Consider the following 26,540-nt stretch of genomic DNA (forward strand, 5'->3'; position numbering starts at 1 on the left):
GCCTTGAGGCGGTGGCCGAGCGGCGGGCCCTCCTCGTTGCCGACGAGGAGAGGGTAATAGGAGTACGCGACGTACTGGTGGTGGCAGGTCGGCCGCCCGCGGCCAACTGCCGCTGGGCATAGGTGACCAAGTTAGCCACGTCGTCCAGCCAACGCTGAACAGGGGTCTCCGGCTCCGAGTTTACGGGGGGATGCCGCAGAAGGGCACTCGCCGCCTGAAGTGCGCCTCGGGGCGAATCGCCGTCGCCGTAAGTGAGGCGGCGACGTGCCCCGACGCGTCGTGGCCTCCCCCTGCCCGGGAGCGGAGAGAGGGCCGAACCACCCGAACGGGTGGCATCCTCCCTCCGCGAGGGTTCGCGGCAGGGAGGAGTTGGGGAGTTGCGGTGGCGGTGACGAGGGCCGCGGCTCCCACTAGAATCCCCACTCCCGGACGGGGTGGGGGTAAACGCCACCGCCTCCTCCACCTCCAGGACCTCGACCATGGTCGTCAAGGGCCCAGGGAAACTTGGGGCAGAAGAAAACGCCTTCACTTCAAAGCGCGCGACCTTCCCCCTACCTGGCGCGCCAGCTGTCGAGGGAAGTCCCTCGATAGCGGGAGGTCGTGAGACCCCCCTTTCGTGAGTTCGGCCGGGGGAAGAGGCTCGCCTCTTAGAAATCACGTATCCGCCTCTAATACTACTAGCTAGCTTGCACACAATCGGATTATACAGGTTCGGGCCGCTGTGGAGCGTAATACCCTACTCCTGTGTTTGAGATGATGGTTAACAGTTACAAGGGTTCCTTAACTCCGGAGAGCTTTCTCCCCTTCTTCTCCTAGAGTTCAGGAAAACATTGCTCAACCCGCCCATAACCGCGGGCACGGCTATTCGAATAGTTTTACTCTGGCCAGAGGTGTACCACTGTACCCACAAGACACAGCCTCAACATCATGTCTACCATGCGTCGCGATACTGGAAAGTACCCGAATAGAGGCTGTGACAATACCCTTTGTACAACACAACTCACCATAGTGCACCATTCCTGGATCATAATCACCCCCTTATAAAACAAGGCATGGACTCCCCAGCGACCCCCGTGGGCTTATCTCCGCCACTTCTCAGTCTGGTGCTCCGCAATGAACCATGCTATACAAAAGGTAAAGCCGTTGCCCACGCTGGCTTGTGGTTGGCACGATTAATATTTCACAATAGTAGCTCGCGAACCGGTCCTTAATTGCCATGAGCACGACTCTCAAAACCATGTGCTCACAACCCACCATTATCAAGTTTTAGTTGGCAAGTAATTAATTAACCAATCACGATTGACCATCGTGAACTATCATTAAGCCATCATTAATTAATTAATAGTGAATCATAAGTTATCCCAATAGTGTGCTAATGTTTCTAAGCATGGCTAAGCAATTATATCTAATATCTAGCTGAACCAATATATAAAGCTCAACTAGTCAAGTTATAATAACCCAAGGTATCAAGGAATAAAGTAATCAAGAACAAAAGGGCTATAACAAAGAAATAGGTTCACACCACCCAGTGACATTCGAAAATAAATGCACAGTTGAAATAAATAGAGAATTTAAATATAGGATCAACATGCTCAAAGGATTGTGTTTAGGATCTGTGTGACTTGCCTTGCAATAATCGGTCTTCAATTAATCTTCTGAACACTCCCGACGCACTCACGAACCTTCGCAATGACGGAAACGACAAACTAACACGCAAAACGAAGAAAAAGACTAATAAAAACCAAATAAACAGTACATATAAAGTAAACAAACATGTAGATCATGATTTTAGATGAATTTAGCAACTTGAACCACTCAAAACCGAGTTACGATGATTTAGTTATGAATTTCCGAAGATTTAATCTATTAGAAAAACATGAAAAAGAAAAACGATGATGACGTCATGATGACCTCAACAATGGCCGGACCAAGATGGCGACCTCGCCGGAGATTGGATGGTCGGCTGCGACTTTGGAGGACATGTACACGTAGAGGACGACGAGACGAACCCAACGGTACTCACCCTCGAACCAAACGACGAACGACGACGGCCGGCGACGACTTGGCGATCCCGATGGTGGCGACGGCGACCGACGACGGCGACTGCAACGGCGGCGCGGCGCGGCTGAACCGACGGCAACGACGGCGGCGACTAGGGCTACGCGGAGGCGGCGCTAGACACGACGGCGAGCTAAGGAAAAGGTGGCGGCGGGTAGAGGAGACACCGGGGGTCCTTATATAGGTGCAAGGAGGCGGCGGCGAAGGCCCACGGCGGCCGGCGGCGAGAAGGAAACTTCGGAGTTGGAGGAGAGAGATGAATCCGATTCGAGATCGAATCCACAAGTTTCCAAACCAAATTAGGCGATGATTCCCTAAGAGAAAAGGAAGAGGAGATCGAGAAGATCATTTCCCCTCTATTGATTTCACCAGATCGGGAAAGACGCGGCCGAATTTGGAAGGAGACGGCGGCGGCTTGCGCTAGGGTTTCGGGCGGCGGCGGCGCGAGGTTGAAGACAAGCCTGACAAGTGGGACCCACCTGTCAGCGACTGAGAGAGAGAAGAGAGCGGCGACTCGGCTGCGGGCTGCGGACTGGGCCTGACTGGGCCGGGGAGAGAGAGAAAGAGAGAGGTTTTGGGCCGGCTTTCGGCCCAAAGCCAAAAGGAGGATTTTAAAACCTTTTTCTATTTAAATTATTCATGAAATGCAATTCCATTTATTAAAAATACTTCCTTAGCTCAAATAAATCCCAGAAAAATCTAGGAATTATAGAATTAAGCAAAGTATTTAATGAAATTTTATCTGGCCCCATTTTATATTGAGATTTAACAAATTAAAATTAGATCTTCTCTTTTAGGCTTTTAAAATCATTTCTAATAATTCCTTTTAAACAACAATTTATAATTTAAGGATTTTTAAACAAGAAAAGCTCTTAACAAATATAATTAGATCATCAATGATCAAATAATTACTGAACTGTTCTTTGTATCATTTAGGAATTGAGCTCTGAAAAATCCGAGAAAATTTCAGAGAGTATACTTAATCATGGAGAATTTAATAAAAATTAAATCCATCCATGCCTTAGATTTAGGAAATTTTATTTCCCACATTTAACTTCACTTGTAAATTAAAGATCATTTAATATAAATTCTATTATTAATTTATTAAATAATTTATAAATCCTGAAACAAAAATCAGGATGTGACATATCGCCACCCCCCGCCTGACACGGGGAACAGCCATGTCATTCCCTCGTAAATGGGTGAAGACTTGTGGTGGTCCTTTTCTCATGGAGGGAACCCTGAATGACGCCCTGATGGGACGGGTCATACCTACTTCCACTCCGCCTGTTACAGAGGCGACGTGGGGCACGGCCGCCCGTTCAATCGGATATGACCGGCAACAGGCCGGTCACAGACTGGTCACGTCCGATTGATGTGGGTCAATTAGGCAGCACCGCACGTCTGCCCTTACCGCTTTAAATGCGGCGAGGGACAGTTGGGGCGCTGCGCATTGATGGCTGTTCAGCCTGGGCCCCCTTCCTGCTCCCTCCCCCCGCCACATGGCAGCTGGGCGAGAGCCTCGGGGCGAGGCAGCGGGAGAGCCCGAGGGGCACGATGTGGCACCCCGAGGCCCCCCCGGCCGCTTCTGTGACTCACGAGGCGCGGGAGTAGGGCCAGGCTGTAGAGCCACATGGCTGGATGGAAAGGTAACTTTCCCCCACTTCACATACCCCCGGGCCCATATCTCCGACACACAGCAATGTGTAGTTAGCACCTTTTCAGGCTGAATGAAGTTACTACGTTAACAAATAGCCTTACCTGAATGTCTTGATGCAGACCAATAGGCTGAAACTCATCGAATAGCTTCACTGCGCAGCAGAAATTGTGTGATTCCGTAGGAACATAAATACTCCACGAACTACGAACCAAAGTGACTCGTTGAACTCCTGCAATTGCTTAACCCAAATACCTGCAAGTGAAACAAAATATTCAGACCTATACAGTTGAGTGTAGTTTCATTTTTTATCACTGACTCACCAATTTTTGCCAAGTCTGCATGAAGCTAGGGAGAACACAATCACAGTAAAAGAAAAACAGAAGTCATCGATATTCTCCTCTTCAAACAATCCCCAATTACATTGAGAAGTGAGCAGATGGACGGAAATTGATCATCTCAAATTTAAATAACATGTAGAAGTGGAAAATGAAGACAGGGAAATGAACAATGCAAATTAAAGGTGCCATCATCGCCGTTCAGCTGTGGCTGGTTGGCAGAACAAATAAAATCCATAGACTATTCAACGGGAGGAAGCATAGGTAAGCGGGATGAGATGAGTCTTGTAACCTATGATTATCGGAGGATTAGAGTATTTGATGGGATGACAACTCGTGTATGTGTATGCATTATGGCGTTGGACACATCAGGCCGCCCTTGGTGGATGATGCGGGTTGCCGGCGACGTGCTATGCTTCCGCGGGAGAAAGGCAAGCATACATAGAGGAAGACGTCAAGTAGGTGATGTGTATGGAAGATGAATGATTAAAACTCCTCACAATGTGCACTACCTTTGCCGTTACAGCCTGCTCAAGTTCCTTGGCGATTAATACACCAGCGGTTACAGGATAGCAAGAGCCTATAGGACCATACTGGAGCGAGGAAGCCAACGTGCCTGTAAGAGCTCGGTAATTATGGGCTTGTTGAATGGTTGATAGATCATGAGTGTATGAGATCAGTGTCTGAGATCGATGTGTGGCTGAATCGAACGGCTGAAACTGATAGATGTGACGTGGCTCACTGAGAAGCAAGGAAAATAGTTTTAATTGCAGTTAGTGGGGATGAATTGTATAGGTATATAGGATTAAGCAATGAATCAGAATTAGTCTTCTCCAACCTAAGTCCCCCTCTCATCCCTACCAGCTGTCATCGCCTGGCTATCCTCCCGGTGGTGTTTACCCCCTATGAACCCTAACCTATAACAACTTGGTAGGCGGTGTTTACCCGCTATAAATCCTAACCCATAACAATCACCATGGTTATGTTGGAATTATAATGTGGGGGGCAAGGCCCATATATAATAATTACTACCCACGTGAATAATATATTTTAGGAAAATCTTAAAAAAATATTTTGTACTTACTGCCCACATCATGATTGTCGGAGTATGGAACTCCATGGCGGATTTAGGATTTAAGATACGGGTGGTCCAATCCAATTTTCTTTCTAAACATAGTAAATCTAAAGATGCTAATATATACAATGCAATTATAGATAATAAAATAGATCAAAAGTATAACATAATATACTAATAATAAAGCATATTAAAACATACAAAATTAGTAATATGGCTATAAAAGTTTAAAGAAGATTACCATACTACTACGATTACAATATATGAAAAAGTACGAATAACCCCCCTCCCTCCCCCCCCCCGAATTATCGCGGTCGTCCTGATTACTCCCCTGAACCACAAAACCGGACATTCTTCACCCCCAACTATGCAAACCGGACGAATTACCCCCTTGACCTAATCCGCGGTGGTTTTGGTCTACGTGGCGTACGCGTGGCGGTCCAGTCAGTATTTTATTTATTAAAAAATGTGGGACCCACCTATCATACTCCTATTCCACTATTCCTCTCTCTCACACACTCTTCCTCTCTCTCTCTTCTCTCACTCTCTGTCTCACACGCGCACGGCGGCAGAGGAAGCGGCGAGCGGCGGCGGAATGCAGTGGAGGAGGCGAGGTGAGGCTGCGGTGGTAGCGGAGGAGGCGAGCGGTGGCGGGAGCTCGTGCTGCTTGAGGCGAGGCGAGGCGGCGGCAGCGGGGTGCGGCGGAGGATGCGAGCGTGGAGGCAGAGGAGGTGAGCGCGGCAGCGGCGGTTGGCGGGGGGCAACAGACGACGGCGCGCGGCGCGGGCGGGGCTCGAGGGGAGACGGCGATGGCGCGCGGGCGGCGGGGTTGAGATGCCGCGGGCCGGGTGCCGGCGGTGGTACTCGCCATCGCAGCCAACGATGCGGCGGGACCTCCTGGCGTGGAGCCCGTCATCCTCCTCATCCGCCGCGCGGGCGAGGCCCGAGAAGGAGGTGGCGATGGTGTGGCCCGAGTAGGAGGCGAGGTTGCGGGCGGCGGGGTTGACCGGCTCGAGCGCGTCGTCGTCGGTAGTCGCATAGCTCCGTGCGCCCGCGTCGTCGCGTAGTCGTTCAGCTCCGCTAGCCGCCGCGACTCGGCCACCGCTCATGTCGCCACGAACAGGTCATGCAACCGCCGTGACGAGCTCCCGCCGTGGAGGGCCGGCACCACCAGCTGCTGCTCCGCGCGGCATGCCAGAGAAGGCGACGATGGCGAGGCGGTCGGATCGCATCCTGCTCCGAGCTCCATCCGAGAGGGAGGGGGGAAGCCGCGCCCAGCTCCTCATCCCCGCCGCCGCCACTCTGCGTCACTCACCGCCGCCGCCGCTCCGTGTCCCTCGTCGCTGTTGACCCGGGAGACGGTGAGAGAGAGGAAGAGTGAGAGAGAGAAGTGAGAGAGAGAGAGTGAGAGGGAAAAGAGAGAGTAGTGTATGATAGGTGGGTCCCACATTTTCTTAATAAATAAAATGCTGACTGGACCACCACGCGTATGCCACGTAGACCAAAACCACCACGGATTAGGTTGAGGGGGGTAATTCGTCCGGTTTGCATAGTTGGGAGTGAAGAATGTCCGGTTTTGTGGTTCAGGGAGGTAATTCGGACGACCGCGACAATTCGGGAGGGGTGGGAGGGAGGGGGGTAATTTGTATTTTTTCCTATATTGTAAGACTACGGGCATCTAAGTGAAAAACTGACATGTTCAAGCTGCCAATTCTTTATGTTGAAAGCACGAGACCTAACGATCTTGGGAATATTTTGCGAACCCTCAATCTATCTTCTATTATATTATTAAAACAGCCTTGAAAGGAGGCACCATGTTCGCTGTGGAGACTAGAAATTCACACATTAATCAGAGAAAAAGAAAAGAAGAGTCCAAGTAGAAATACAATCTAAAACTATAGCTGAAATTCGGAATTAAAAATAAGCAATATTGAAAGAAGAGTCCACGTAGGAATCTAATACGAGATTAATCAAAATTCCGAATAAAAATAAAATAAAATCCGAAATTAGCAAAAAAAAGAAGAAGAGTTAAAGTAGGAATACAATTTAAAAATAAATAAAATTCAGAATTGAAAATAAGAAATATTGAAAGAAGAGTTCATACAAGAATCCAATACGAGATTAATTAAAATTCAGAATAAAAAATAAAAAATCAAAATTAGAAAAAAAGAAAAGAAAAGAAGAGTTCTAGTAGAAATATAATTTAGAATTAACTGAAATTCGGAATTAAATATAAGTAATATTGAAATAACAGTATATATAAGAACATAATAGTAGATTAATTAAAGTTTGGAATAAAAAATAAAATAAAATCTGAAATTAGGCAAATTAAGAAGAGAGTTCAAGTAGAAATACAATTTTGAAACAACTGAAATTGAAAATAAAAATAAAAATATAAAAAAACACAATATGAAAAATAAAATAAATTCTGAAATTAAAAAAGAAAGATAATATTTCAACTCGGAATACAATTTATGAATAACTAAAATTAGTGATAAAAAATAAAGACTATTGAAAGAAAAGACCATCTAAAACACATGACGAGATTAATCAAGTAACACATCTATATAGGAGTAGAGTGGTGGCGGTTGATGGACATCTAAAAACTATTAATAAAACACCAAATAGAAAATCCTAATGTCGATTAAAAGGAAAGGACGACGGGCAGCTCATGAAGCAATCAGTTAAGGCGGTTGGCGGAACTTCTAGAAAGTAAAAAAAAATAATGATAATCATATTTGATTTTAAAAATCTCAATTACAATAAAAATGAGAGACAACAGGTGTGTCGTATTGGAGTACAATGACAGAGCCGTCGATGGTTGGTGGGTCTCATAGAAAGTAAAAAATGAATTTCAATGATAGTTATGTTGGATTTTTTTCAATCCCAATGACAGTAAAGAGTATGCGGCGGACGAGTCGTAGAGTAGTATAGTGGCAGTGTTTGACGGGATTTCTAAAAATTATATATATATATATATATATATATATATATATATATATATATATATATATATATATATATATATATATATATATATATATATATATATATATATATATATATATATATATATATATATATATATATATATATATATATATATATATATATATATATATATATATATATATATATATATATATATATATATATATATATATATATATATATATATATATATATATAAACCCAACGAGATAATAAACTCTAAAAAAAAAATAAGGTCCAATTTTTAAAGGTTTGGGTTTAGTTTTTAATAAGGACGAATTTTGATCAAGGCGTAAAGGACAAAGTAGCAAACAACTTTGTACAAGAATCATCAATAATGATTTGTAATGCTGAATGTTTCGCTTAGCGGCAACCCCGCTCTCCATCTTCACAGGCTCACAGCACACTTCAGTTCTTCTAGAAGGAAATATAAAACGAGTTCTTTGTTTGATCTTTCAACATTTTTATTTTTTTTAAAAAAAAGTAAGTATACACAGTGGAGTGCAGTTGAGCACCAGATTCGTTCACCGACCTGACGACGCTGAGCCAATCATCTCTGAGCGTCACGGTCCACCAAACGAAAACCCCGAACGCAACGCAACAGCATCGCCACTTCACCCACCATTCGGTCGGCCTTTACAAATTGCCGGTCGCTTCGCTCGCCGTGCAAACCAAGCCAGCGTCGGGCCAAGCCAACGCCGACCACCGAGGCGACCGGAGAAGCGCGGCGAGGTAGGCCCCGATGGCGGCGGCGGCGGCAGCCGGAGCGGGCGCGGACGAGGAGGTGGACTTCGAGTTCTTCCCCATCATCCGCCGCTACAAGGGCGGCCGCGTCGAGCGGTTCATGAACATCCCCCCGCTCCCCGCCGGCACCGACCCCGCCACCGGCGTCACGTCCAAGGACGTCGTCGTCGACCCGGCCGTCGGCCTCTGGGCGCGCCTCTTCCTCCCGCCTGGCGGCGGTGCTCCCCAGGGTAAGCTCCCCGTCGTCGTGTACTACCACGGCGGGGCCTACGTCGTCGGCTCGGCCGCCGACCCGTTCACGCACTCCTACCTCAACGGCCTCGTCGCCGAGGCTGGAATTCTCGCCGTCGCGCTGGAGTACCGCCTCGCGCCGGAGCACCACCTCCCCGCGGCGTACGACGACTCGTGGGAGGGGCTCAGGTGGGTGGCCTCCCACGCGAACGGCGGCGGCGGCGTCGAGCCGTGGCTGCTCGAGCACGGCGACTTCTCCCGCGTGTTCCTGGCGGGCGCCAGCGCCGGCGGCAACATCGCGCACTACGTCGCCGCGCGCGCCGGCGAGCACGGCGGCCTCGGGCTCAGCATCAGGGGCCTGCTCGTCGTGCACCCCTACTTCAGCGGCGCGGCGGACATCTGCGCGGAGGGGACGACGGGGAAGGCGGAGAAGGCCAAGGCCGACGAGTTCTGGCGGTTCATCTACCCGGGCTCGCCGGGGCTGGACGACCCGCTGTCCAACCCCTTCTCGGACGCCGCCGGCGGCATCAGCGCGGCGCGCGTCGCCGCCGACCGCGTGCTGGTCTGCGTCGCCGAGAAGGACTCGCTCCGGGACAGGGGCGTCTGGTACTACGAGAGCCTCAAGGCCAGCGGCTACGCCGGCGAGGTGGACCTCCTCGAGTCCATGGGCGAGGGCCACGTCTTCTACTGCATGGATCCGCGCTGCGAGAGAGCGCGGGAGATGCAGGCGCGCATCCTCAGCTTCCTCCGCAAGTGAAGCTCCTCCACGACGCGAAGGCTTCGCCATGATGGAATAATTCTGGCGCTTTGTGATGCCGCCATTGTTGAGCTCGAGGGCTCCTGTAGCTTGTCGCTCGTCAGTTCAGGCATCTTTTGTGCCAATTGACGATCTTATTCTTCAAGAGTTGGAAATCATCGAACAAATTGGAAATTTCTATTCGAATCATCAATCAGTTATCATATAAGAATAAGTTGCATTTTGCACCAGCACAACGCACATATTTAGCAAATAATTTTCACTTTACACTGGGTTGTATTAAAATAAGTTCCATTTAACATCATGGTATATCAACAAACAATAGGATGCAACATAGTGCAAAGTGAAATCTTGATGTAAAATGGATGTACTACACTTGTTACAAAGCAAAACAAGATACACTCTACCTAGTGCAAAGTGTAATTTACCCATCAATTAATCAATCACAACCTTGCACAAATTATAGCTGAAGTTTAGGGTCAATTATTTGCAAATGATTCCCTTCCAATTGATTTGGAGGGAATATGATTGCTTGCCACTCTGTGGAGGTGCATTTGATCATTTCTCATCCTGCTCACTGTAACAAATTATTCACTAGAGGTTATTAATGTCATGGTTTATTCCAAATAACACCCTTACCCTCTTTGTGCCGTCATGGAATACGAGACAGCATTTCTGCATTTGTAGGGACAAAAATGTCTATAACGCCAAACGATCATATTTCGAATCAAATTAGTATAAATTCCACAGGTATTACAAATTACTTCGTGGCAAATAATGGTAGAAGCCACCACAACAATATGGCAAAAGAAAAGGAAAAAGAAAAATTTCCCCATCTTATTTAGATTAGACTAAACACGCTCCAAATCTGACTCCGCCGCCGGCGATCTTCATTTCTTGATGAATTCGACGTTGCGCTCCAGCAGCTCGACGGCCTGGTCGGAGCCCGCCATGCCGACGAAGTGGAACGCGTGGCCGACGCCCTTGGACTCGAACAGCTCCACCTCGCCGCCATAGCCGCTCGCCTTGAGCTCCCGGTGGTACCACAGCCCCCGCTCCTTGAGCAGGACGTCCTGCTCGGCCACGCACACCTGCACGCGCTCGCACGGGATCGCGGCGGCGGCGGCGCGCGTCGCGTCGTCGACGAACGGGTTCACGCGCGGGTCGTCCAGCCCGGACGTCTCCGGGAACACGAACCGCCATGTCCGGTCGAAGAACTCGCGGACGTCCGGGCCGAACGCCGCCTCGGCGCCCACGGCCTCCTTGCCGGTGAAGTAGGGGTGGACCACCACGAGGCCGCGGAGGGTCACCCCGTCCGGGAGCGCGCCGCCGCCGCCGCAGCGGACGGCCATGTTGTGGGCGATGTTGGCGCCGGCGCTGCAGCCGGCGAGGAACAGGCGGGAGAGGTCGGCGTGGTCGAGCAGCCACGGGTCGGCGCCGTCCCCGCGCGTCGCCGCCCACCGCACGGCCGCCCACGCGTCCTCGTACGCCGCCGGGAGCGGGTTCTCCGGCGCGAGGCGGTAGTACACGGACACCCCAATCGCGCCGGCCCGGGCCACGAGATCGTTGAGGTAGGCGTGGGTGCTCGGCCTGGCGGGCGAGCCGGTGACGAACCCGCCGCCATGGAAGTACACCACGACGGGGAGCTTCTCGGTGGACACGGCGGCGCCGGGCGGGAGGTAGACGCGCGCCCTGGCGGCGCCGGCGTGGATGTCGCGGGAGACGACGCGGGTGACGGGGTCGGTGCCGGCGGGGACGGTGGGGTCGCCGCCGAGGCGGAAGACGCGGCCGCTCTTGTACTGGCAGAGGTAGGGCTGGAAGTCGAAGGCGACCTCGGAGTCGGGATCCATGGCGGATGGGGAGCGGTTGGTGGCCGGATCGGGAGACGGAAATGAGTTGGCCACCTGCAACAAATCGAGCTGGAAACTTAAAAAGAAGTCTAGTTCACTTCAAGAAGTTCAACGCGGGGGAGAGAGAGATAGTGGGAGCGTGGTTGGTGAGGGTAGAGACTTGCGGCGAGTGGCAACGCCGCTTTCTCAACTTTTTATTTCCCCATTTGGTGATCGGTGAACAACTTTTATAATTATTTTCCCCATAGTATGACCCGCTCAAAAACTAATTACTGCTCCCTCCCTTTCATATTATAAATCATTTTGATTTTTTTTCATAATTAATTTTTTTAAAAATTTATAGAAAAATAATTAATTTTTTTAAAAATTTATAGAAAAAACTAGTACTCCCTCAATACTCATAAAGGAAGTCGTTTAGGACAATGTTTAAATCAAACCTTAGGAATATAAATCATAAATAACTCTCAAGTTGTTAAGTTTGAAAATATAAAAATTATATGTATAGATTTTTCTTGAAAAATACTTTCATAAAAATATACATATATCACTTTTCAATATATTTTTATAGAAATAAGAAATCAAAGTTGTATTTTAGAGACCGTGTCACTATCCTAAACGATTTCCTTTACGAGTATGAAGGGAGTATCATTTACAATACCAAATTAGTTTCATTAAATATACTAGTAATATGTTTGTGTTGAAAATATTACTATATTTTTCTATAAACTTGATCAAGTTTGATTAGAAGAAAAACTAAAGTGGCTTACAATATAAAACAAAGGAAGTACTAGTATTAATAAAGACTATTTCTTCTCGTGTTTATTTAGATGATGTGAGAACCGATTACGATCGACTTCTGTTCAGTGAGGTCGCCGCAACTCTTAAGAGCTGAACAAATACAAAGGCATTCACCGAATAAATCGGTGCAAGTTGGTGACAGTTCTTGAAGATGGGTGGGCGATGGCACTAGTTGCAGGCTTGCAGCTATCCTTGGACTTTTTTTTTTGCATGAAGTTCACAGCCAGCCCTGTCTGGATCCCCGACCGACTATCCAGCATGGTACACAAAGACAACAGTATTTTGACGGTAAGGAGATTGATTAACTGATAAAAACGGTTGGTGAACTTGGCATCATCCATTTGGTCAGACTGCCAACGACCCAAAAGCCAACAGAGCAAAAAGGAACGGCTAGAAGTTGAAACTTAGGCTGTGTTTAGTTCCACGTCAAAATTAGAAGTTTAAAGAAATTGGAACGATGTGATAGAAAAGTTGGAAGTTTGTGTGTATAAGAAAACTTGATGTGACGGAAAAGTTAGAAGTTTAAAGAAAAAAGTTGGGAACTAAACAATGCCTTAGTGGTTTTGGTGGTTGGGGGCTTAAGGGAAGACAGCCACAACACCGCCAGTTAACTGAGGCGGGTTAAAGGGCTCAAACCAGAGATTTTATAGGATTTTCATAGGAATTTATCCAAACTCCCCTAAAAATCCTTATAAATTCCTCACTTCCAAAGGATATATTAGTTCCAGGCTACCCCCTTAGAGACCACCATATGGAAATCCTTGTACTACCAATGAGTAATTTAAGCACACGTAGCAACTGAAGAGCGTGAAAACTCAATTCAAGAGATGTAAAGTATGGAAAAAAAAAACCCGCTACCTGATATGATTTTCAAATTCATACACAGTATTGATCTCAAAATGTTCTCCAGATCATTTGACTCAGAGGTTGATACTTTCCCAGTTTCCATACATAGTGTAACATAGACAATGTTATTGTCATGGGCTTGTTAGCATGCTACTTACTGCGTTTTGCAGGGAGGCAAGTGAATCAACTGCAGTCTTTGTGAACCAACTGATTCCAACCTTCACTCGATGTTCATCTGTGGGCATCCTAAGGCAGTATACAATCTTCCTAGCTGCAGAACCAAGTTGAATGTTATTCTTAAACGTAAAATTATGCAAAAACAGGAAAAGAACATGCCGGTGAGGATTCATACCAGCATGCCCTAAAGGTCCTTCCAAGGTCAGGCCCTCAATAAAGCTTGCTGTTATCGCAGCATCACTTCTACCAAGTGTCATCATCTCACCAAGATTTTGAAACCTGAAAAGTTACACAGGATATTTAGCTCTTCTATGAAGTTCAACTATTCCTACAGACATGACAGAACATTAGCATTAAAAAAGAAATGAAAATCCTTAGTAATCCTGAATACGTCAACATAGACAGTTCAGCTAGATTTAAACCTGAATGGCAGAAGAGGTCGGTCATTGATTGCTGCCCAGAGATTCCATCCAGCAAAATCTGCTTGTTGAAAAGCAACCTGCATGATAAGAGTAATCATTGGTTAAGAAACTACCAAGGCAGCATCTGCCTAAAGTTAGTCCAGTAAAATGCCTTACCTGTGCAGTGGCTGGGAGAAGTTTGCCTGATGGGTCTCTTAGAGCTGCTGAATCACCGATTGCAAAAGTTCGAGGATGGCCTTTTACCTGAAGGGTTTCCTCAGTCTCTACCTGGCCCCGACCATTTAAAGGAATAACATATGGAGCATCTGGAGGCTGTAACCGAGGAATCTGAGAGGTTGAACCCACTGTCCATAATACCATATCAGCCTCCAGAACCTGGCTCTGGATGCCCCTTTGAGCAGGTTGAAGTTCCAATAGTAGTTTCTTATGGTCACCATTAACTTCTTTTGCATCTGTAACCATGCTACTTGAATCCTCAGATGCAGAAGCTTCTCTGATGCAGTTCACAAAATATCCCAAGAAAAGTTGAATATTTCGAGATTCAAGAACCTGGTGAGGAACTCATGAAACCATTTTTCTTTCATTAGTTAGATACTTAGATGCCACCTCAGAATATAGAGGATTGCCCAACTTACAGTGTTTATCACAACTGTCTCTGATGCTTAGAGTTCTTAGTTTCTCACCTTCAGAGCAGCGTCGCGGTTTCCAGGTGGTGCACTGGGACAGATAGTTGTCTGAACATTGATGGCTTGAACAATCCCTTTGTTCTTTAGTCTCTCAGAGATAGTAGCAGCTAACTCTACACCAGAGTAACCCAATCCCACAATGGCCACCTGAATATCGGGGGAATTTTTACCAAACCTTCTCCTTTCCAACATTTTCAGCTGGCTTTCAACTTTCTGAAAATAAAATAGGACAATACAACAACATTAGGATTCTGGATGACCATGGTCCCGTCCAACAAACCTAAAGCAACTATTGATCTAATCAGCTATAATAAACAAGCAATGATATTTATGAACTAATGGCTAAAAATAGGCAATATAACATTAGATTTAAAAAAATATGATCACTTATATAAACAATTACCATAACACATGAACATAGCATCATTGAAGCATATAATAAACATAGTCACAACTTCTTCACAAGTGAATTTTACTATACCCTACAATCAGTATTCCAAGTTGTAAATGAATAAATAAAAGGTTTAAGCAGTTTCACACAGTAATTGATCATTACCAAAGCATCATCCAAAGTCGTGAAAGGAATTGCATATTCAGCAGATCCTGGGACAACATCAATTTTAGCTTCAGCCCCTAAAGCTAGAACGAGCCTGGCTGCCCATTCCAAAAGGTATATCATCAGTTATATCACTCAAAACTTCTAAGGACGCCATAAAATTACAAATGCAAGATATCCTGAAAAGTTATTGTACATTTTTACAAGCTAAACAAAGTAACCACATAATCTTATTTAGTGGTATTGTACTATCATACAGTTTCCTAATACAGAAGATAGAAAGAAGTCCGTCATAGGCTCCACCACTATAGGATAAACTCTAAAGTATCATGATTCAGGGGTGGCACAATCGAAGGAAGAAATGCTGCATAATCATTTGGTATTTCTATAAAAGATATATAAATATATAAACTATTGCGTTGCCACTTGTGAAACTGATGGGCACATTAACAAGGCACTAAATGATATCCGCAAATTTCAAAATTTTATACCAGCATATAACAATCTGTCCCCAGTCTAAAAATTTTCACAAAGAGTTACATGAAGGAATTCAATGATATTGTGAGAGATATATAGTTTATTAAATTTGTTTGACATCCATTGCAATTCTGTAGAAAGTTATCATCCGTACCAATCATATTCAATAACGGTGCCACTTTCCAGATGAACAACTCCACCAGTGCATGATCCTCCAGAATCTCTTCTAAAGTGATCAGAAGGGCGCAGAAGCTTTACACTATCCTTCACGAATTGAACACTAGTGTTCTTCAGTAACTCTGTAAATGATGGAGCTATCTCCCAAACATCCACTTCTGCCGACCAAATCATAGTTTCACATTTAAAAACATGAAACCATATGATAAAATCCAGTAAATTATAATATACACTAGCAGTATTTTTATACTTCAAACTACATTACCTCCTGACAAGAGCTCATACAACATGGGCTTAAATACAAATCTGTCAGATTGATCAACCAGCATGACCTGAAACGTAATTTCATTTTCTTAGTAAAATATCACATCAATTGTTTAGCGAGTGCACATGAGTCACTGATAAAATTGTCAAATTGCAAACACCACTATGACCGTTATGTATCAAGATATATAAAAACAGGTATAGCACTCTGCAAATCTAAATGGAATTTCCAGCATAAGAGCATGATCATTTTACCTGAGGCTTCTTATCATTGGGCCATACAAGAGATTCTAATCTAAGAGCAGTGTACAGGCCACCAAATCCACCACCCAAGATGCACACTCGTGGACGCTGAAAATAAGGAAGAGGGCATATTCAGTAATACAATTATACAAATATAGTGGTTATAGCATAAGCACGCTGTAAATCTAACTTTTCCTCAAACATTTATCCTCACAGCCTGGCATGCATAGACAAAACAAAAATATGAAAAAAATTAACTCATGAGTCAAAAAACATGCACTTAAGACACCATCAGTATAGGCCAATTGATTTATAGTTATAATAAATTGAACTATATTCCGTGAGTATCTACACACTGTATTTTAATGCATGTCATAAGCTCTGAATCAAGTGTACCGAAGTATGTCCCCTTGGGATTTCCATATACTGAATTATGCTTCATCATGAAATAGAGAATTTGGCGAACAACTAAACATATAAAACAAAACCAACTCGCAAAGAAAATGAAAAGGAAAACCACCAAATAACAGGGGGTTCTCAACTACGGATATCTACAGTAAAGAATCACCTGCTTATCCGGCCAAGAGTATATTGGCATTGGCCCTTCATCAGTTGATGAAGGCCGTGAAAAACCACCATCTCCTGAGCTACTTGAAGCCATGAGTCTGAACAATCTAGATGGTAGTCCAAACTTCATTGGCGTACCACCAAGCCTCCATGAATTGTTGAGGATTGAATTCCTCCATACATTCAAACCTCCTGTCAGGAACAAAGTGCTAACCCATTAGATTGACGGATACATTAACCTAATCACCCCCTTTCAAATTGGAATATGAAATCACTGGAAACTGCGATACATTTGACCAACAAATGGTGCTGTCCTACGAATGCTCCCGCAACTTATGTAACTACTCTGGGGCTCAAAAATCAATTTGAGTTCATATTTGGGAAATCACTTGTGAGTAGTTCAGAAACATCAAAACCCAATGTTTTGAACTTCTGTTCTAAAAATGGTACATCCGCGCGCGGGAACTGCTCCATCTACTGTAAGATTTGAAGCATCCGACGTAAACCCTAACCCAGCATCACAACACATCCCCGCAGTCCACAGCAGCGTAAAGTACAGAGAAGTAGTAGGCGCGACGAGCTAAGCTCGTGAATCTCACCGAATGGACCGCGTTGCCGCGCCGAGCCGGGGGAGGGCCGGCCGCCGGGGAGCGACGGGCGCCCCCACGGCGCCGCGCGGCAGCTCATCGGCGGGGAGGGGAGAGGGACACGTGGCGCGCCTCCGGTCGCAGCTCCCGACGATAGAGGGGAAGAGAAGCGAGGAGGAGGAGGCGTCTCCGGGAAGACAGCGAGCGGAGGCCGTGGAGCCGTCTCTGCCTCTCCGGGAAGATTAGCTGATGCTTTAATGGGCTTCTGGTTTTTGCGATGGGCCTTAATGGGCTTCGTGTTGGGGCCCATTAAGTAGGAGCCGTATGGTGGGCTTCAGGTTGAGGCCCATTTGTTTTTGCTTGGGCCTTTTTGGACCCAACGAAGAGTGCTTAGGCTCAGAAACTGGGAAAATGGGAATTTTGAGTGTAATCCTCATCCCTCGACACATTTCCCCTCTTCAAATCATGTGAATTTTTCTGAGAACCGTCGATATTCTCGCCCGCTTTAAGTCCTAACTTTTTTTTCAAACTTTTAACTTTTCTATCACATCAAAACTTTTCTACATACATAAACTTTCAATTTTTTTATTCAAACTTTCAATTTTAATTAAACTTTTAATTTTAGCGTGAAACTAAACACAGCCTTAATACAACCAAAACACATGCCACCCTGTGTCCCATTGCCCTTCACTTTGCTCACGAGGCCCACCAAACCATTTTGCCCTCTCCACAATTCTGTTTTATAATGCTTCTTTTTTATCTTTCTCGGCTCCGACTTCTACTTTACCGTCCTCCTCAGCGGCTAGATCAATTGCAACGATGAACTTCCTCGGTCGCTAACATCGACTCATCGTCCTCCTCTTCTCCCAGGGTCAAGGTGACGCCACCATTTCCTCGCCATCCCTCTAAGCCGAGAAACACCTCCCATCAACCCAATTCACAACCCTCTCCTACTTAAACCCAAAACCTAATCAGATGGTAATTCACCACCGGAGTAGAGAAAGAGGTCATTTTTTTTAGATAATAGAAGAAAGAGGTCATGGAGCACAAATCATGTAAGAAGATATGAAGGCCCCCAAAATCGGTCGAGTATTTGACATGATTTGTATGTGTGCATGTGCAATTGTCGTTGATTTCTTCACACGTCAAATATTCGCAAAACCGATGATAAATATTTTATGCTCCTCATACTAGTATTCTAGTCACAACCCATGCAGCCATGCTTGATGCTTCCTCGAGCGGTTAGCGTCTTTCCAGTCAAAATAGACTTGTCAATGCAGGGAGCACAAGTTCAGAAACACCAAACAAGAGAGAGATCGAGACAGACAACGACACGTCAAAGGCGATTGGTCCGTTTCCGAGCTGAAAAAACTAAGCCGTTTCACACGCTCACGACACGCACTACGCGATCGTGAATTCACGACGATGGGGTTGGTTTCAGTTAGGCGCGCGAAGAACTTTCCTTTGCCGACTCGAGCGAAATCGTCTGCTACGTGCAAGGAAGCAAATTAAAGGCCAGACACGGCGCCGGCGAATTTAATTCTGCAGCAATTTGGATTCGTTTTTTCGGTGTTTAGGAGAGCAGACATCTGTTGAGGATGATCAGTAGCTACAGATTTTCCTTGCCTGACAAACGGCGAAGGGACAGACATGATCTTGACAAGTTCGTGTTCTTTTTGCTCACCGCTATGGTGAAGCAACTTGCTCACCACCAGCTGAAAAAATATCGTGAAAATTAACTCTTTCTAAATTTTCACGATATTTTTTTCAGGTTAATAATTTGTTTGAAACAGTGAATGAGAAAAATTCAGAAAGAGTTGTAGTTTATATTTAGAGTGCATCAAACCACGGAAGGGAAATTCTCTTGAAGAGGTCTTCGTTCGTCAGCGGCATGGTACTGCAAAACTGCCTAAAGAACGTTCTATTTTGTCAGCGTTTTCAGTACAAGCTTACCCGTCAATGAATTTACCCCGTGTTAGTGGCGTTCTAGGACAAGGAATACCTGTTCTTGTAAGACAGCTAGAACATAAAAATGTTTAGTCAACATGCATACTTCTTTTTTTTTTCCTCAGATTAAATTGATCAGCATGCAATTGGCTCTAATATTTGCCACGTAGTATATTCAGAGTTCAGTCTAAACAAGCAAAAAAACGTTTCCAAGAAGTTCACTGAAATACAAACAATTGCTTTTTCAAACCACAAACTTAAATAACATTTCCCAGATGCCTTCTAGCAGAAGTTTTTTGTGATCTCGTAGTCTGAATAAAAAAAAGGATGCATCAGAGGATTACAGAAAAGCTGGAAATTACGACACAAGGTAGAGTGGACATTTTTATTTAGCACAACAAGCTCAAGAACTTCAGAGTCTTCACACTCTGAACTTTTCAATCTTTGCATGTCAATGAATCGATGCTTGCCACTGAATTTTGTGATGTTCGCATTCGAGATTTTGTCAAAATTCAGAAATTTTCCAGTTGACCCGAGAGGATAGCCAAAGAGCTGACCTATTACCGTTTCAACTGCACAGTGATATCTACTACTACTGTTTCATTTTCACCCCAATAAAAGGAGATGCAACTTGTGATGTGGTTAATGTCGATAAAGTCTAAAATGATCAGCTCTTTGCTAGGCGTAATTAAATCCACTTGAAAATTAAAGATACCAGTTATTGATCACTCACAAACTCTTCTAATACCTTTTGAGCAACTGTATATATAATAATTCAGCCATTGATTTTTCTTAAAGTAAAGGTGCATCCAGACTCCAGTATGCTTCAAGCATAATAAAACATCTATGCAATCAAGTAGGCATGGCATTTGGGATCACTAGGAGCATGCGAGTCAGAGGAGCATGAGAAAGTGGCAATCCGTTTCTTTGCTGATTTTTAATCGATTTCCCACCCGTGTCATCACCAATCAAAGCTTTTATAAAAGAAGCGAATTAGTCCATGAAAACCACGCTGTCTAAACCATTGTTTATAGTTGACAGTATCATATTAACATATCACTATCGCCAAAACTTTTCTTTATCTGCTCCTTAGAGCCCTGGCAAGCACAAAATACTTGCACGATAACTTTTCCGATTAATTAAAGATGGATCGGATGAATGTGCATATTTTTCGAGCTGTTAATCGGTACTAAAAATTTTCTATATATGAATTTCTTACAATATTATTTTAAATTCATTTTAACATTACAATATTTAATTCATTCAGCTATTCAAAAAAGGAACTTATGTGCTTCAATTCCAGCCGATAAATATAATACATCAAATAGATATAAAGATTTTGATGTTTCATAACGTCTTGGCATATCTCTTTCTATACTACCCCTCCGTCCCAAAATACTTGTCATTTTGGTTTTTGTCTGTAACTTTTATTATTCGCTTTATTCAAAAAAATTATGAAATTATTATTTATTTTATTTGTGACTTTCTTTATTATCAAAATATTTTAAGTATGACTTATATTTTTTATATTTGCACTAATTTTTAAATAAGACAAATGATAAAGAAAAAGTCAAAACGATATCTAATTTGGGACGGAGGTAGTAATACATTATGGTTGTGTTTAGTTTCAGAATTTTTCTTCAAACTTCTAACTTTTCCATCACATCAAAACTTTCCTACACATACAAACTTCCAACTTTTCCATCACATCGTTCCAATTTCAACCAAACTTCCAATTTTAGCGTGAACTAAACACACCCTATGATTAATTGAGGAGTTGATAGTTGAAGTTCTTCTTTGAATGAAAAAAAAAGATGGTGAGTTAAATCATTTGATACATCAAATTTACATGAAAAATATTACAAATTCAATTAGATTGCAACTTTGCAAGTGGGATAGTGTATTTATTTATTTTTCTGAGAAAGTATAAAAATCAAATTTGAGGCCCAGCTCCCTGCTATCATCTCATTTCCCTCCTTCCTCACGGCTTCCTCCCTCCCTCCCTCCCTCCCCGCCATCTCCACGACTCTTAAACCCGCTCCGCCACCACGAGCTCTCCGGCAAGCCAAGTCAGTCAGAGCCACCCGAAATGGAAGTAATGGTGCGCCCCGCCTCGCCGCCGCCGCGCCACCACGACTTCCGGTTCGACAGCCCGGCGGCGAGCCCGTACGCCACGGCGCTGTCCAGCCCGCGTGGCCGCCTCGCCACGGCCACGTTCTTGACGGCGCCGCCGTCGCCTGACCCGTTCGAGGCCGTCATGGCGGCGCAGCAGCAGCCGGAGACGCCGCGCCTCACCCACGCCAACCCGTTCGACCTCTTCCAGCACTTCAGCAGCGCGCCGGCCAGCCCCAGGCGCGCCGCCGCCATCTACGCGCACTTCGCCGAGGGGGGCAACGGGGGTGGCCGCGATGACGGCGAGGATGAGGAGGAGGAGGACGACGACGACGACGAGGGGTTCCGGCCGCGGGCGTCGTACACCGTTAACGCCTCGTCCGTGCCGTTCGATTGGGAGGAGAGGCCCGGGACGCCGAAGGCCGGGCTCGGTGGCGGCGGCGGCGGCGCGGCGTGGGATACGGACTTCGAATTCGGCACGGTCGTCGACAAGGCCGCGCCGGAGGAGAATCTGACGACCGCCGACGAGCTCTTCGAGAAGGGTAAAATCCGGCCGCTGAAGGCGCCGCTGCCGAAGACGGCCGACGAGCTCTTCGACAAGGGCAAGGTCCGGCCGCTGAAGCCGCCTCCTGGGCTGCTCGACGGCGGGAGCGTCGCGTCGTCGCCGCGGTCGCCGATGTCGAGAGGCGGCGGCATGTGGTCGCCTCGCCGACGGAGCAGGGTCGGCTCCGGCGTCGACTTCGACCCGTTCGCCGCTGCTCTGCTGGAGGCGACCAAGGCGCCGTCGCCGTCGCCGTCGCCGCTCGGCGTCGCCGCCTCAGGCTCCCCGGCCAAGAAAGCCGACCAGTTCACCACCCGTCCGGCCTCCAAGAGCGCCGGGTGGAGGAGGTGGCGGCTCAGCGACCTCCTCCTGTTCCGGAGCTCGTCGGAACACGGCCGCGTGACCAAGGACCCGATCTTCAAGAGCTCGCCGGCGAGACACCCCGACTCGCCGGTGAAGAAGGCGAGCGCACGGCCCACGACGACGCCGGGCAAGGCCAATGGCAAAGCCGACACCGCGAGCAAGCCGAGGAAGCACGCCGGCGACAAGAACGCCGCGGCGGCGGCGGAGGGCATCCTCGGGTCCGTCAGGCTGAGCCCGCTGCAGCGGCTGGCGAGAGGGCTCAGAGGAAGCTCGTGGTACCACGGCCATGGCGGCATGGCGAAGCTTGGGACCAAAGGGTGAAGGAAATCCATGGCGATCGGTAGCTTCATTGCTCGCCATTGTCCATACAAGAGGTGGTGGTTTTTTCATTTTTCTTCTTATTTTTTCTTTTCTTGGAAATAATTTTGTAAAACTTATTTGAAAGTTGAAACCATGTAAAATGTGCCGAACATTTTTGTTTTTGGTGTTTGGTTTCCTTCTCTTTCTCGAGCTTGACCGTATTATCATACACATGTACTTTATGTGAATTTTTTTTAGATATAGTTTATATGGCTATACATAATAGAAGAAATATAAAATGACAAATGGTTAATTATTTGCTAATGTGCGCTTGATCATTGTCGCAGTCCAGCATATCGGACGTTTGTTCTAAAGTTAGATTGTGCATCCACGCAAATGCTTAAATTATTGGACTGCGGCGTGCCTGTTTTACCAGGAAAAAACACTACATGCTGCAGAAGAGGATGATACCCAGTAGGAAAAATGTTTTATAGTTACTTCTAAAATATTGTTAATATTGAGTTGCATACAGCAACCAATTCAACCAAAAAATTAAGCATATGATCATTTGAGCTCCAACTGATAATCCATATAAAAATAAACGAGCCAACAAAGATAAAATATTTATATTTCTATTCTTAGCGGTTTAAAACTCAATGCTTGGAAATAAACTACAACGAAAACATCCCAAAATCACATCCAAAATTAAATGCTAAATATTTTTGGCTGCTATTAATAAGCTAACAAGCAGATCATGAGAGTATAAACTGATGAGTGAGAGTGTTTGCTGATGAGGAAAGGCAGGAATGAATATATACTCCAACTGTCCAACAAGCTCAAGATATGTGGCTTTCATACCATATGAAGTTATATGCACTGATTAATTGTGATCATGTGGCTAAATTGATGAAGAAAAATAGACAATTCACTTATACTCCAACAGCCTAAGTTGATGAAGAAAGATGGACAATTCACTTATACTCCAATAGTTGGATACTATTTACGATCACCTTTGAAATAGTGATAATGTAGCTACATCGAGCACAAGAGAAATTATGTGAGAAATGATTTTACTTGCATAGTCACCTACATGAAACTTATCTTTCCCTTGTGGTATCGCCCATGTACTCTTTGAAAGAAACTCCTACTCCCTCCGTTTTAGGTTATAACACGTTTTGATTTTGGTCAAAGTCAAACTGTTTAAAGTTTAACTAAGTTTATAGAAAAAAGTAGTAACATTTTCAACCCAAGATAAATTTATTATGAAAATATATTCAATTATTGATTTGATGAAACTAATTTAGTATTATAAATATTATTACATTTGTCTATAGACTTAGTCAAACTTGAAACATTTTGACTTTGACCAAAGTCAAAACGTACTGTAACCTAAAACGAGTATGAAGTATTGCCTTCTAGCTATGGGGTCCACAACCGAAAGTTAGAGGATCCCCTTCCGTCCTCTCTAGCCCACTCCCCTCCCTTCGAAATTCCCCTCTCCTCTTCCCTAATCCAGCCATAATCCTTGTTCCTCTTCACTTGTTTGTGCCATTAACGCTTCCAGGTCACTTGCTATTGGTGTTGTGTTATACTTATTTTATCGTCAAGCTTGTTAGCTTATTAGTCATAGTCAAAATTAGTTTTGAAACATAATTTTGAAGTTGATTTTGGGTTTTTTTAATAATAATCTATTTTCAGCATTTGCTTTTAAACCACCAATAATACATCTATAAAATTTTTTCTATAAATTATTTTTTATTGCTTTCTTTATTTTTTCCATCGCTTAGCAGTCATAGACTCATAGACCAGACAATCAAACCCCCAGTCATTAGCCCTAAACTGTCGTCACAAGTTTGTCACATAGTACATTTGCAATCTTTGCCCACGCCGGCCATCAGCTTTGCTAGTGACTAAGTGAGGAGTTTTAGTGGAAACTGGAAAGTGATAGATTTTGAGTTGAAATTTTGGATCCAAGTTCAATTTTCCATAACATATTTTCCGATGAATACATTTATTTAAAAAAAACGTATTTTTCGAAGTTACTTTTTCTAATAGAAGATGAATCAGAGTTGATTTTTTTTCCTTTTAATTGAAATCGAAATTGTAAAAAATTATTGGACATGAAGCCTCCTCCATAACACATGAAATTTTCTAATTACACCATATGAATTGTACAAAATCCTAAAAAAAATAGCCCTATAAAATTTTATTTGAAATTCCAGCATCCAAAGGAGGCATGGAAAGAGAGAGGTGAGAGTGTGAGTATATGGTGGGGACGGGAGAGTGTTGTGTCAAAGGTGGAAGAAGGTGATCACCATTAGGTTAATCCTAGCAAAGTTCCATCATTGATACTGAAGTGTGGACGGGAGTCAGAATCTTGTTCTCTTTTCTTCACTTCCGTTCTTTTTAAAGGCGCCTCCTCCACCGAAATTCCTTTCTTGCAACCATAAAAGAGCTAATGTGCAGTGGTACTTATTAGTAGTGGAGCATAGTGAAGCTCAAAGTAGGGAGGTACGGTAGTCTCCTCATCTGTTCAGACCACCAGATATGATGTGGTGATAGATATACAAATACTGAAACCCAAAGCTTCAGAGTGTATATGATAGAAATTTTGGAGTACTATTTTAGTCTCCTTGAGTCCATCATTTATCAAAACTAATGATCACACTCGAGTTAGTTGATCAGGCAGAGCTCCTGCCATCCCCTTTCCCTTAAAAAACCACTAATGATAATGAAGATTAAGTTAATGTTTCTGCATCTTTAGTTTACAAACAATGTGTGCCCATCATTGAGGAGTACAAAAGCATCCGAAAGCGTCCCTCACACTCTAGAAAGAGTGGAAGACTCAAGAAAAAAGAAAGGTTTGTAACAATCGTACTTGTGTTAATATCTTTGTTTGGCACGAAGATTTACAACCGACGGAATGAAAGCATATTATTTCCTAGGTACTTGAAAGATCCGATCGTTAATGACTGACAATTGACAAATCATTGGGGTTGTGTTAATATACATTTGTCATGTACTGCTTAGGCATCTGGAGTTGTAAATTATGTTGGTTTAGTGTTAATAGGACCATATTTAACTTATAGCCTCTGTTGTTGGGATGCATTTGTATTTTGGATCTTATAGGTGGTAGTCATTGTTAGTTGTTCTGCTCAGGAGCTATGGTACGAGGCGGTACGAGGCACAAGCACGTTTGTGCAGCGTCCAAATTAGTTGTAGTTAGGATACTACGAGTCTACGACTCTCTGCCGTATCCAATTTAATTTTTGTTAACTAAATGCCTAAACCTGAATGAAATAAGCTTATGAGTAGGTGCTAACCATGTTGTGTCGTTTAGGGTATTCAAATTAGCCGGCATTTTACTGGTAGCCATCGATACACAACGAACTGGTTGGTGGGACGCATGGGTCAATAATCGAAATAACTGTAAGCAAATAAGCTTACACATTCTTGGTCTCCTTTCTTACAAAAAAAAAAAAAGCTTACTTGTGTCCCCCAGAAAAACGTGAGTACAGCCACTTGGTGCACAAGAATTTTTCCTTTTCTTAAAAAAAACTAGGAATATAGCCCGCGCACATGCGCGGGCATCTTTAATGTGTTTGAAATTTTATTACGAATGCTTACGCGTAGTTGGCTTTTTTTTTATTGAAATACCCTTTGTACTTTCAAACTTATTTGGGATTTCTATTAATGTTGGTTATGATTTTATTCTAGTTACGCTTGCAACATAAAAATTTGTTAACTAAAATTGTGTGAAAGCATGCCGTTTTGAA

General features: G+C 44.6%; 3 protein-coding genes across 4 annotated transcripts; 2 read left to right on the forward strand and 1 right to left on the reverse strand.

The window, feature by feature from the left end:
* The first annotated feature begins 8,787 nt into the window (after positions 1 to 8,787).
* On the forward strand, positions 8,788 to 10,040 carry LOC4340477 (2-hydroxyisoflavanone dehydratase). Its single transcript, XM_015787843.3, has one exon. The coding sequence runs from the start codon at positions 8,862 to 8,864 to the stop codon at positions 9,849 to 9,851; it is 990 nt and encodes a 329-aa protein (XP_015643329.1). The 5' UTR covers positions 8,788 to 8,861; the 3' UTR covers positions 9,852 to 10,040.
* A 507-nt stretch (positions 10,041 to 10,547) lies between these two features.
* LOC4340478 (uncharacterized) lies at positions 10,548 to 17,826 on the reverse strand. Of its 2 annotated transcripts, none has more exons than XM_015787838.2 (12): positions 17,514 to 17,826; positions 16,916 to 17,106; positions 16,360 to 16,455; positions 16,106 to 16,172; positions 15,818 to 15,998; positions 15,187 to 15,280; positions 14,628 to 14,843; positions 14,101 to 14,493; positions 13,945 to 14,021; positions 13,698 to 13,801; positions 13,504 to 13,616; positions 10,548 to 11,755 (listed from the first exon to the last, which is right to left on the reverse strand). In XM_015787838.2, the coding sequence occupies exons 1-12, from the start codon at positions 17,809 to 17,811 to the stop codon at positions 10,742 to 10,744; spliced, it is 2,844 nt and encodes a 947-aa protein (XP_015643324.2). In that variant the 5' UTR covers positions 17,812 to 17,826; the 3' UTR covers positions 10,548 to 10,741. The 2 variants fall into 2 exon arrangements, with proteins under 2 accessions (XP_015643324.2, XP_015643326.1); XM_015787840.3 differs by having other exon boundaries at positions 15,187 to 15,284; positions 17,514 to 17,728.
* A 3,681-nt stretch (positions 17,827 to 21,507) lies between these two features.
* On the forward strand, positions 21,508 to 23,088 carry LOC4340480 (uncharacterized). The gene has a single exon (XM_015785929.3). It carries the CDS (start codon positions 21,538 to 21,540, stop codon positions 22,783 to 22,785), a length of 1,248 nt encoding a protein of 415 aa, XP_015641415.1. The 5' UTR covers positions 21,508 to 21,537; the 3' UTR covers positions 22,786 to 23,088.
* The last annotated feature ends 3,452 nt before the right edge of the window (positions 23,089 to 26,540 follow it).

Source organism: Oryza sativa, chromosome 6 (assembly GCF_034140825.1).
Source record: "Oryza sativa Japonica Group chromosome 6, ASM3414082v1".
Classification (NCBI taxonomy): Eukaryota; Viridiplantae; Streptophyta; class Magnoliopsida; order Poales; family Poaceae; genus Oryza; species Oryza sativa.

Excerpts from the sequence above, each read along its gene's own strand:
- LOC4340480 (XM_015785929.3), top strand. The coding sequence starts at position 21,538 with ATGGAAGTAATGGTGCGCCCCGCCTCGCCGCCGCCGCGCCACCACGAC.
- LOC4340477 (XM_015787843.3), top strand. The coding sequence starts at position 8,862 with ATGGCGGCGGCGGCGGCAGCCGGAGCGGGCGCGGACGAGGAGGTGGAC.
- LOC4340478 (XM_015787838.2), bottom strand. The coding sequence starts at position 17,811 with ATGGGCCCCAACACGAAGCCCATTAAGGCCCATCGCAAAAACCAGAAG. Across the intron at positions 15,999-16,105 it reads GTATGAGCTCTTGTCAGGAG|AAGTGGATGTTTGGGAGATA; the intron begins GTAATGTAGTTT and ends TTTGGTCGGCAG. Across the intron at positions 11,756-13,503 it reads TTGCCTCCCTGCAAAACGCA|GTGGCCAACTCATTTCCGTC; the intron begins GTAAGTAGCATG and ends GATTTGTTGCAG.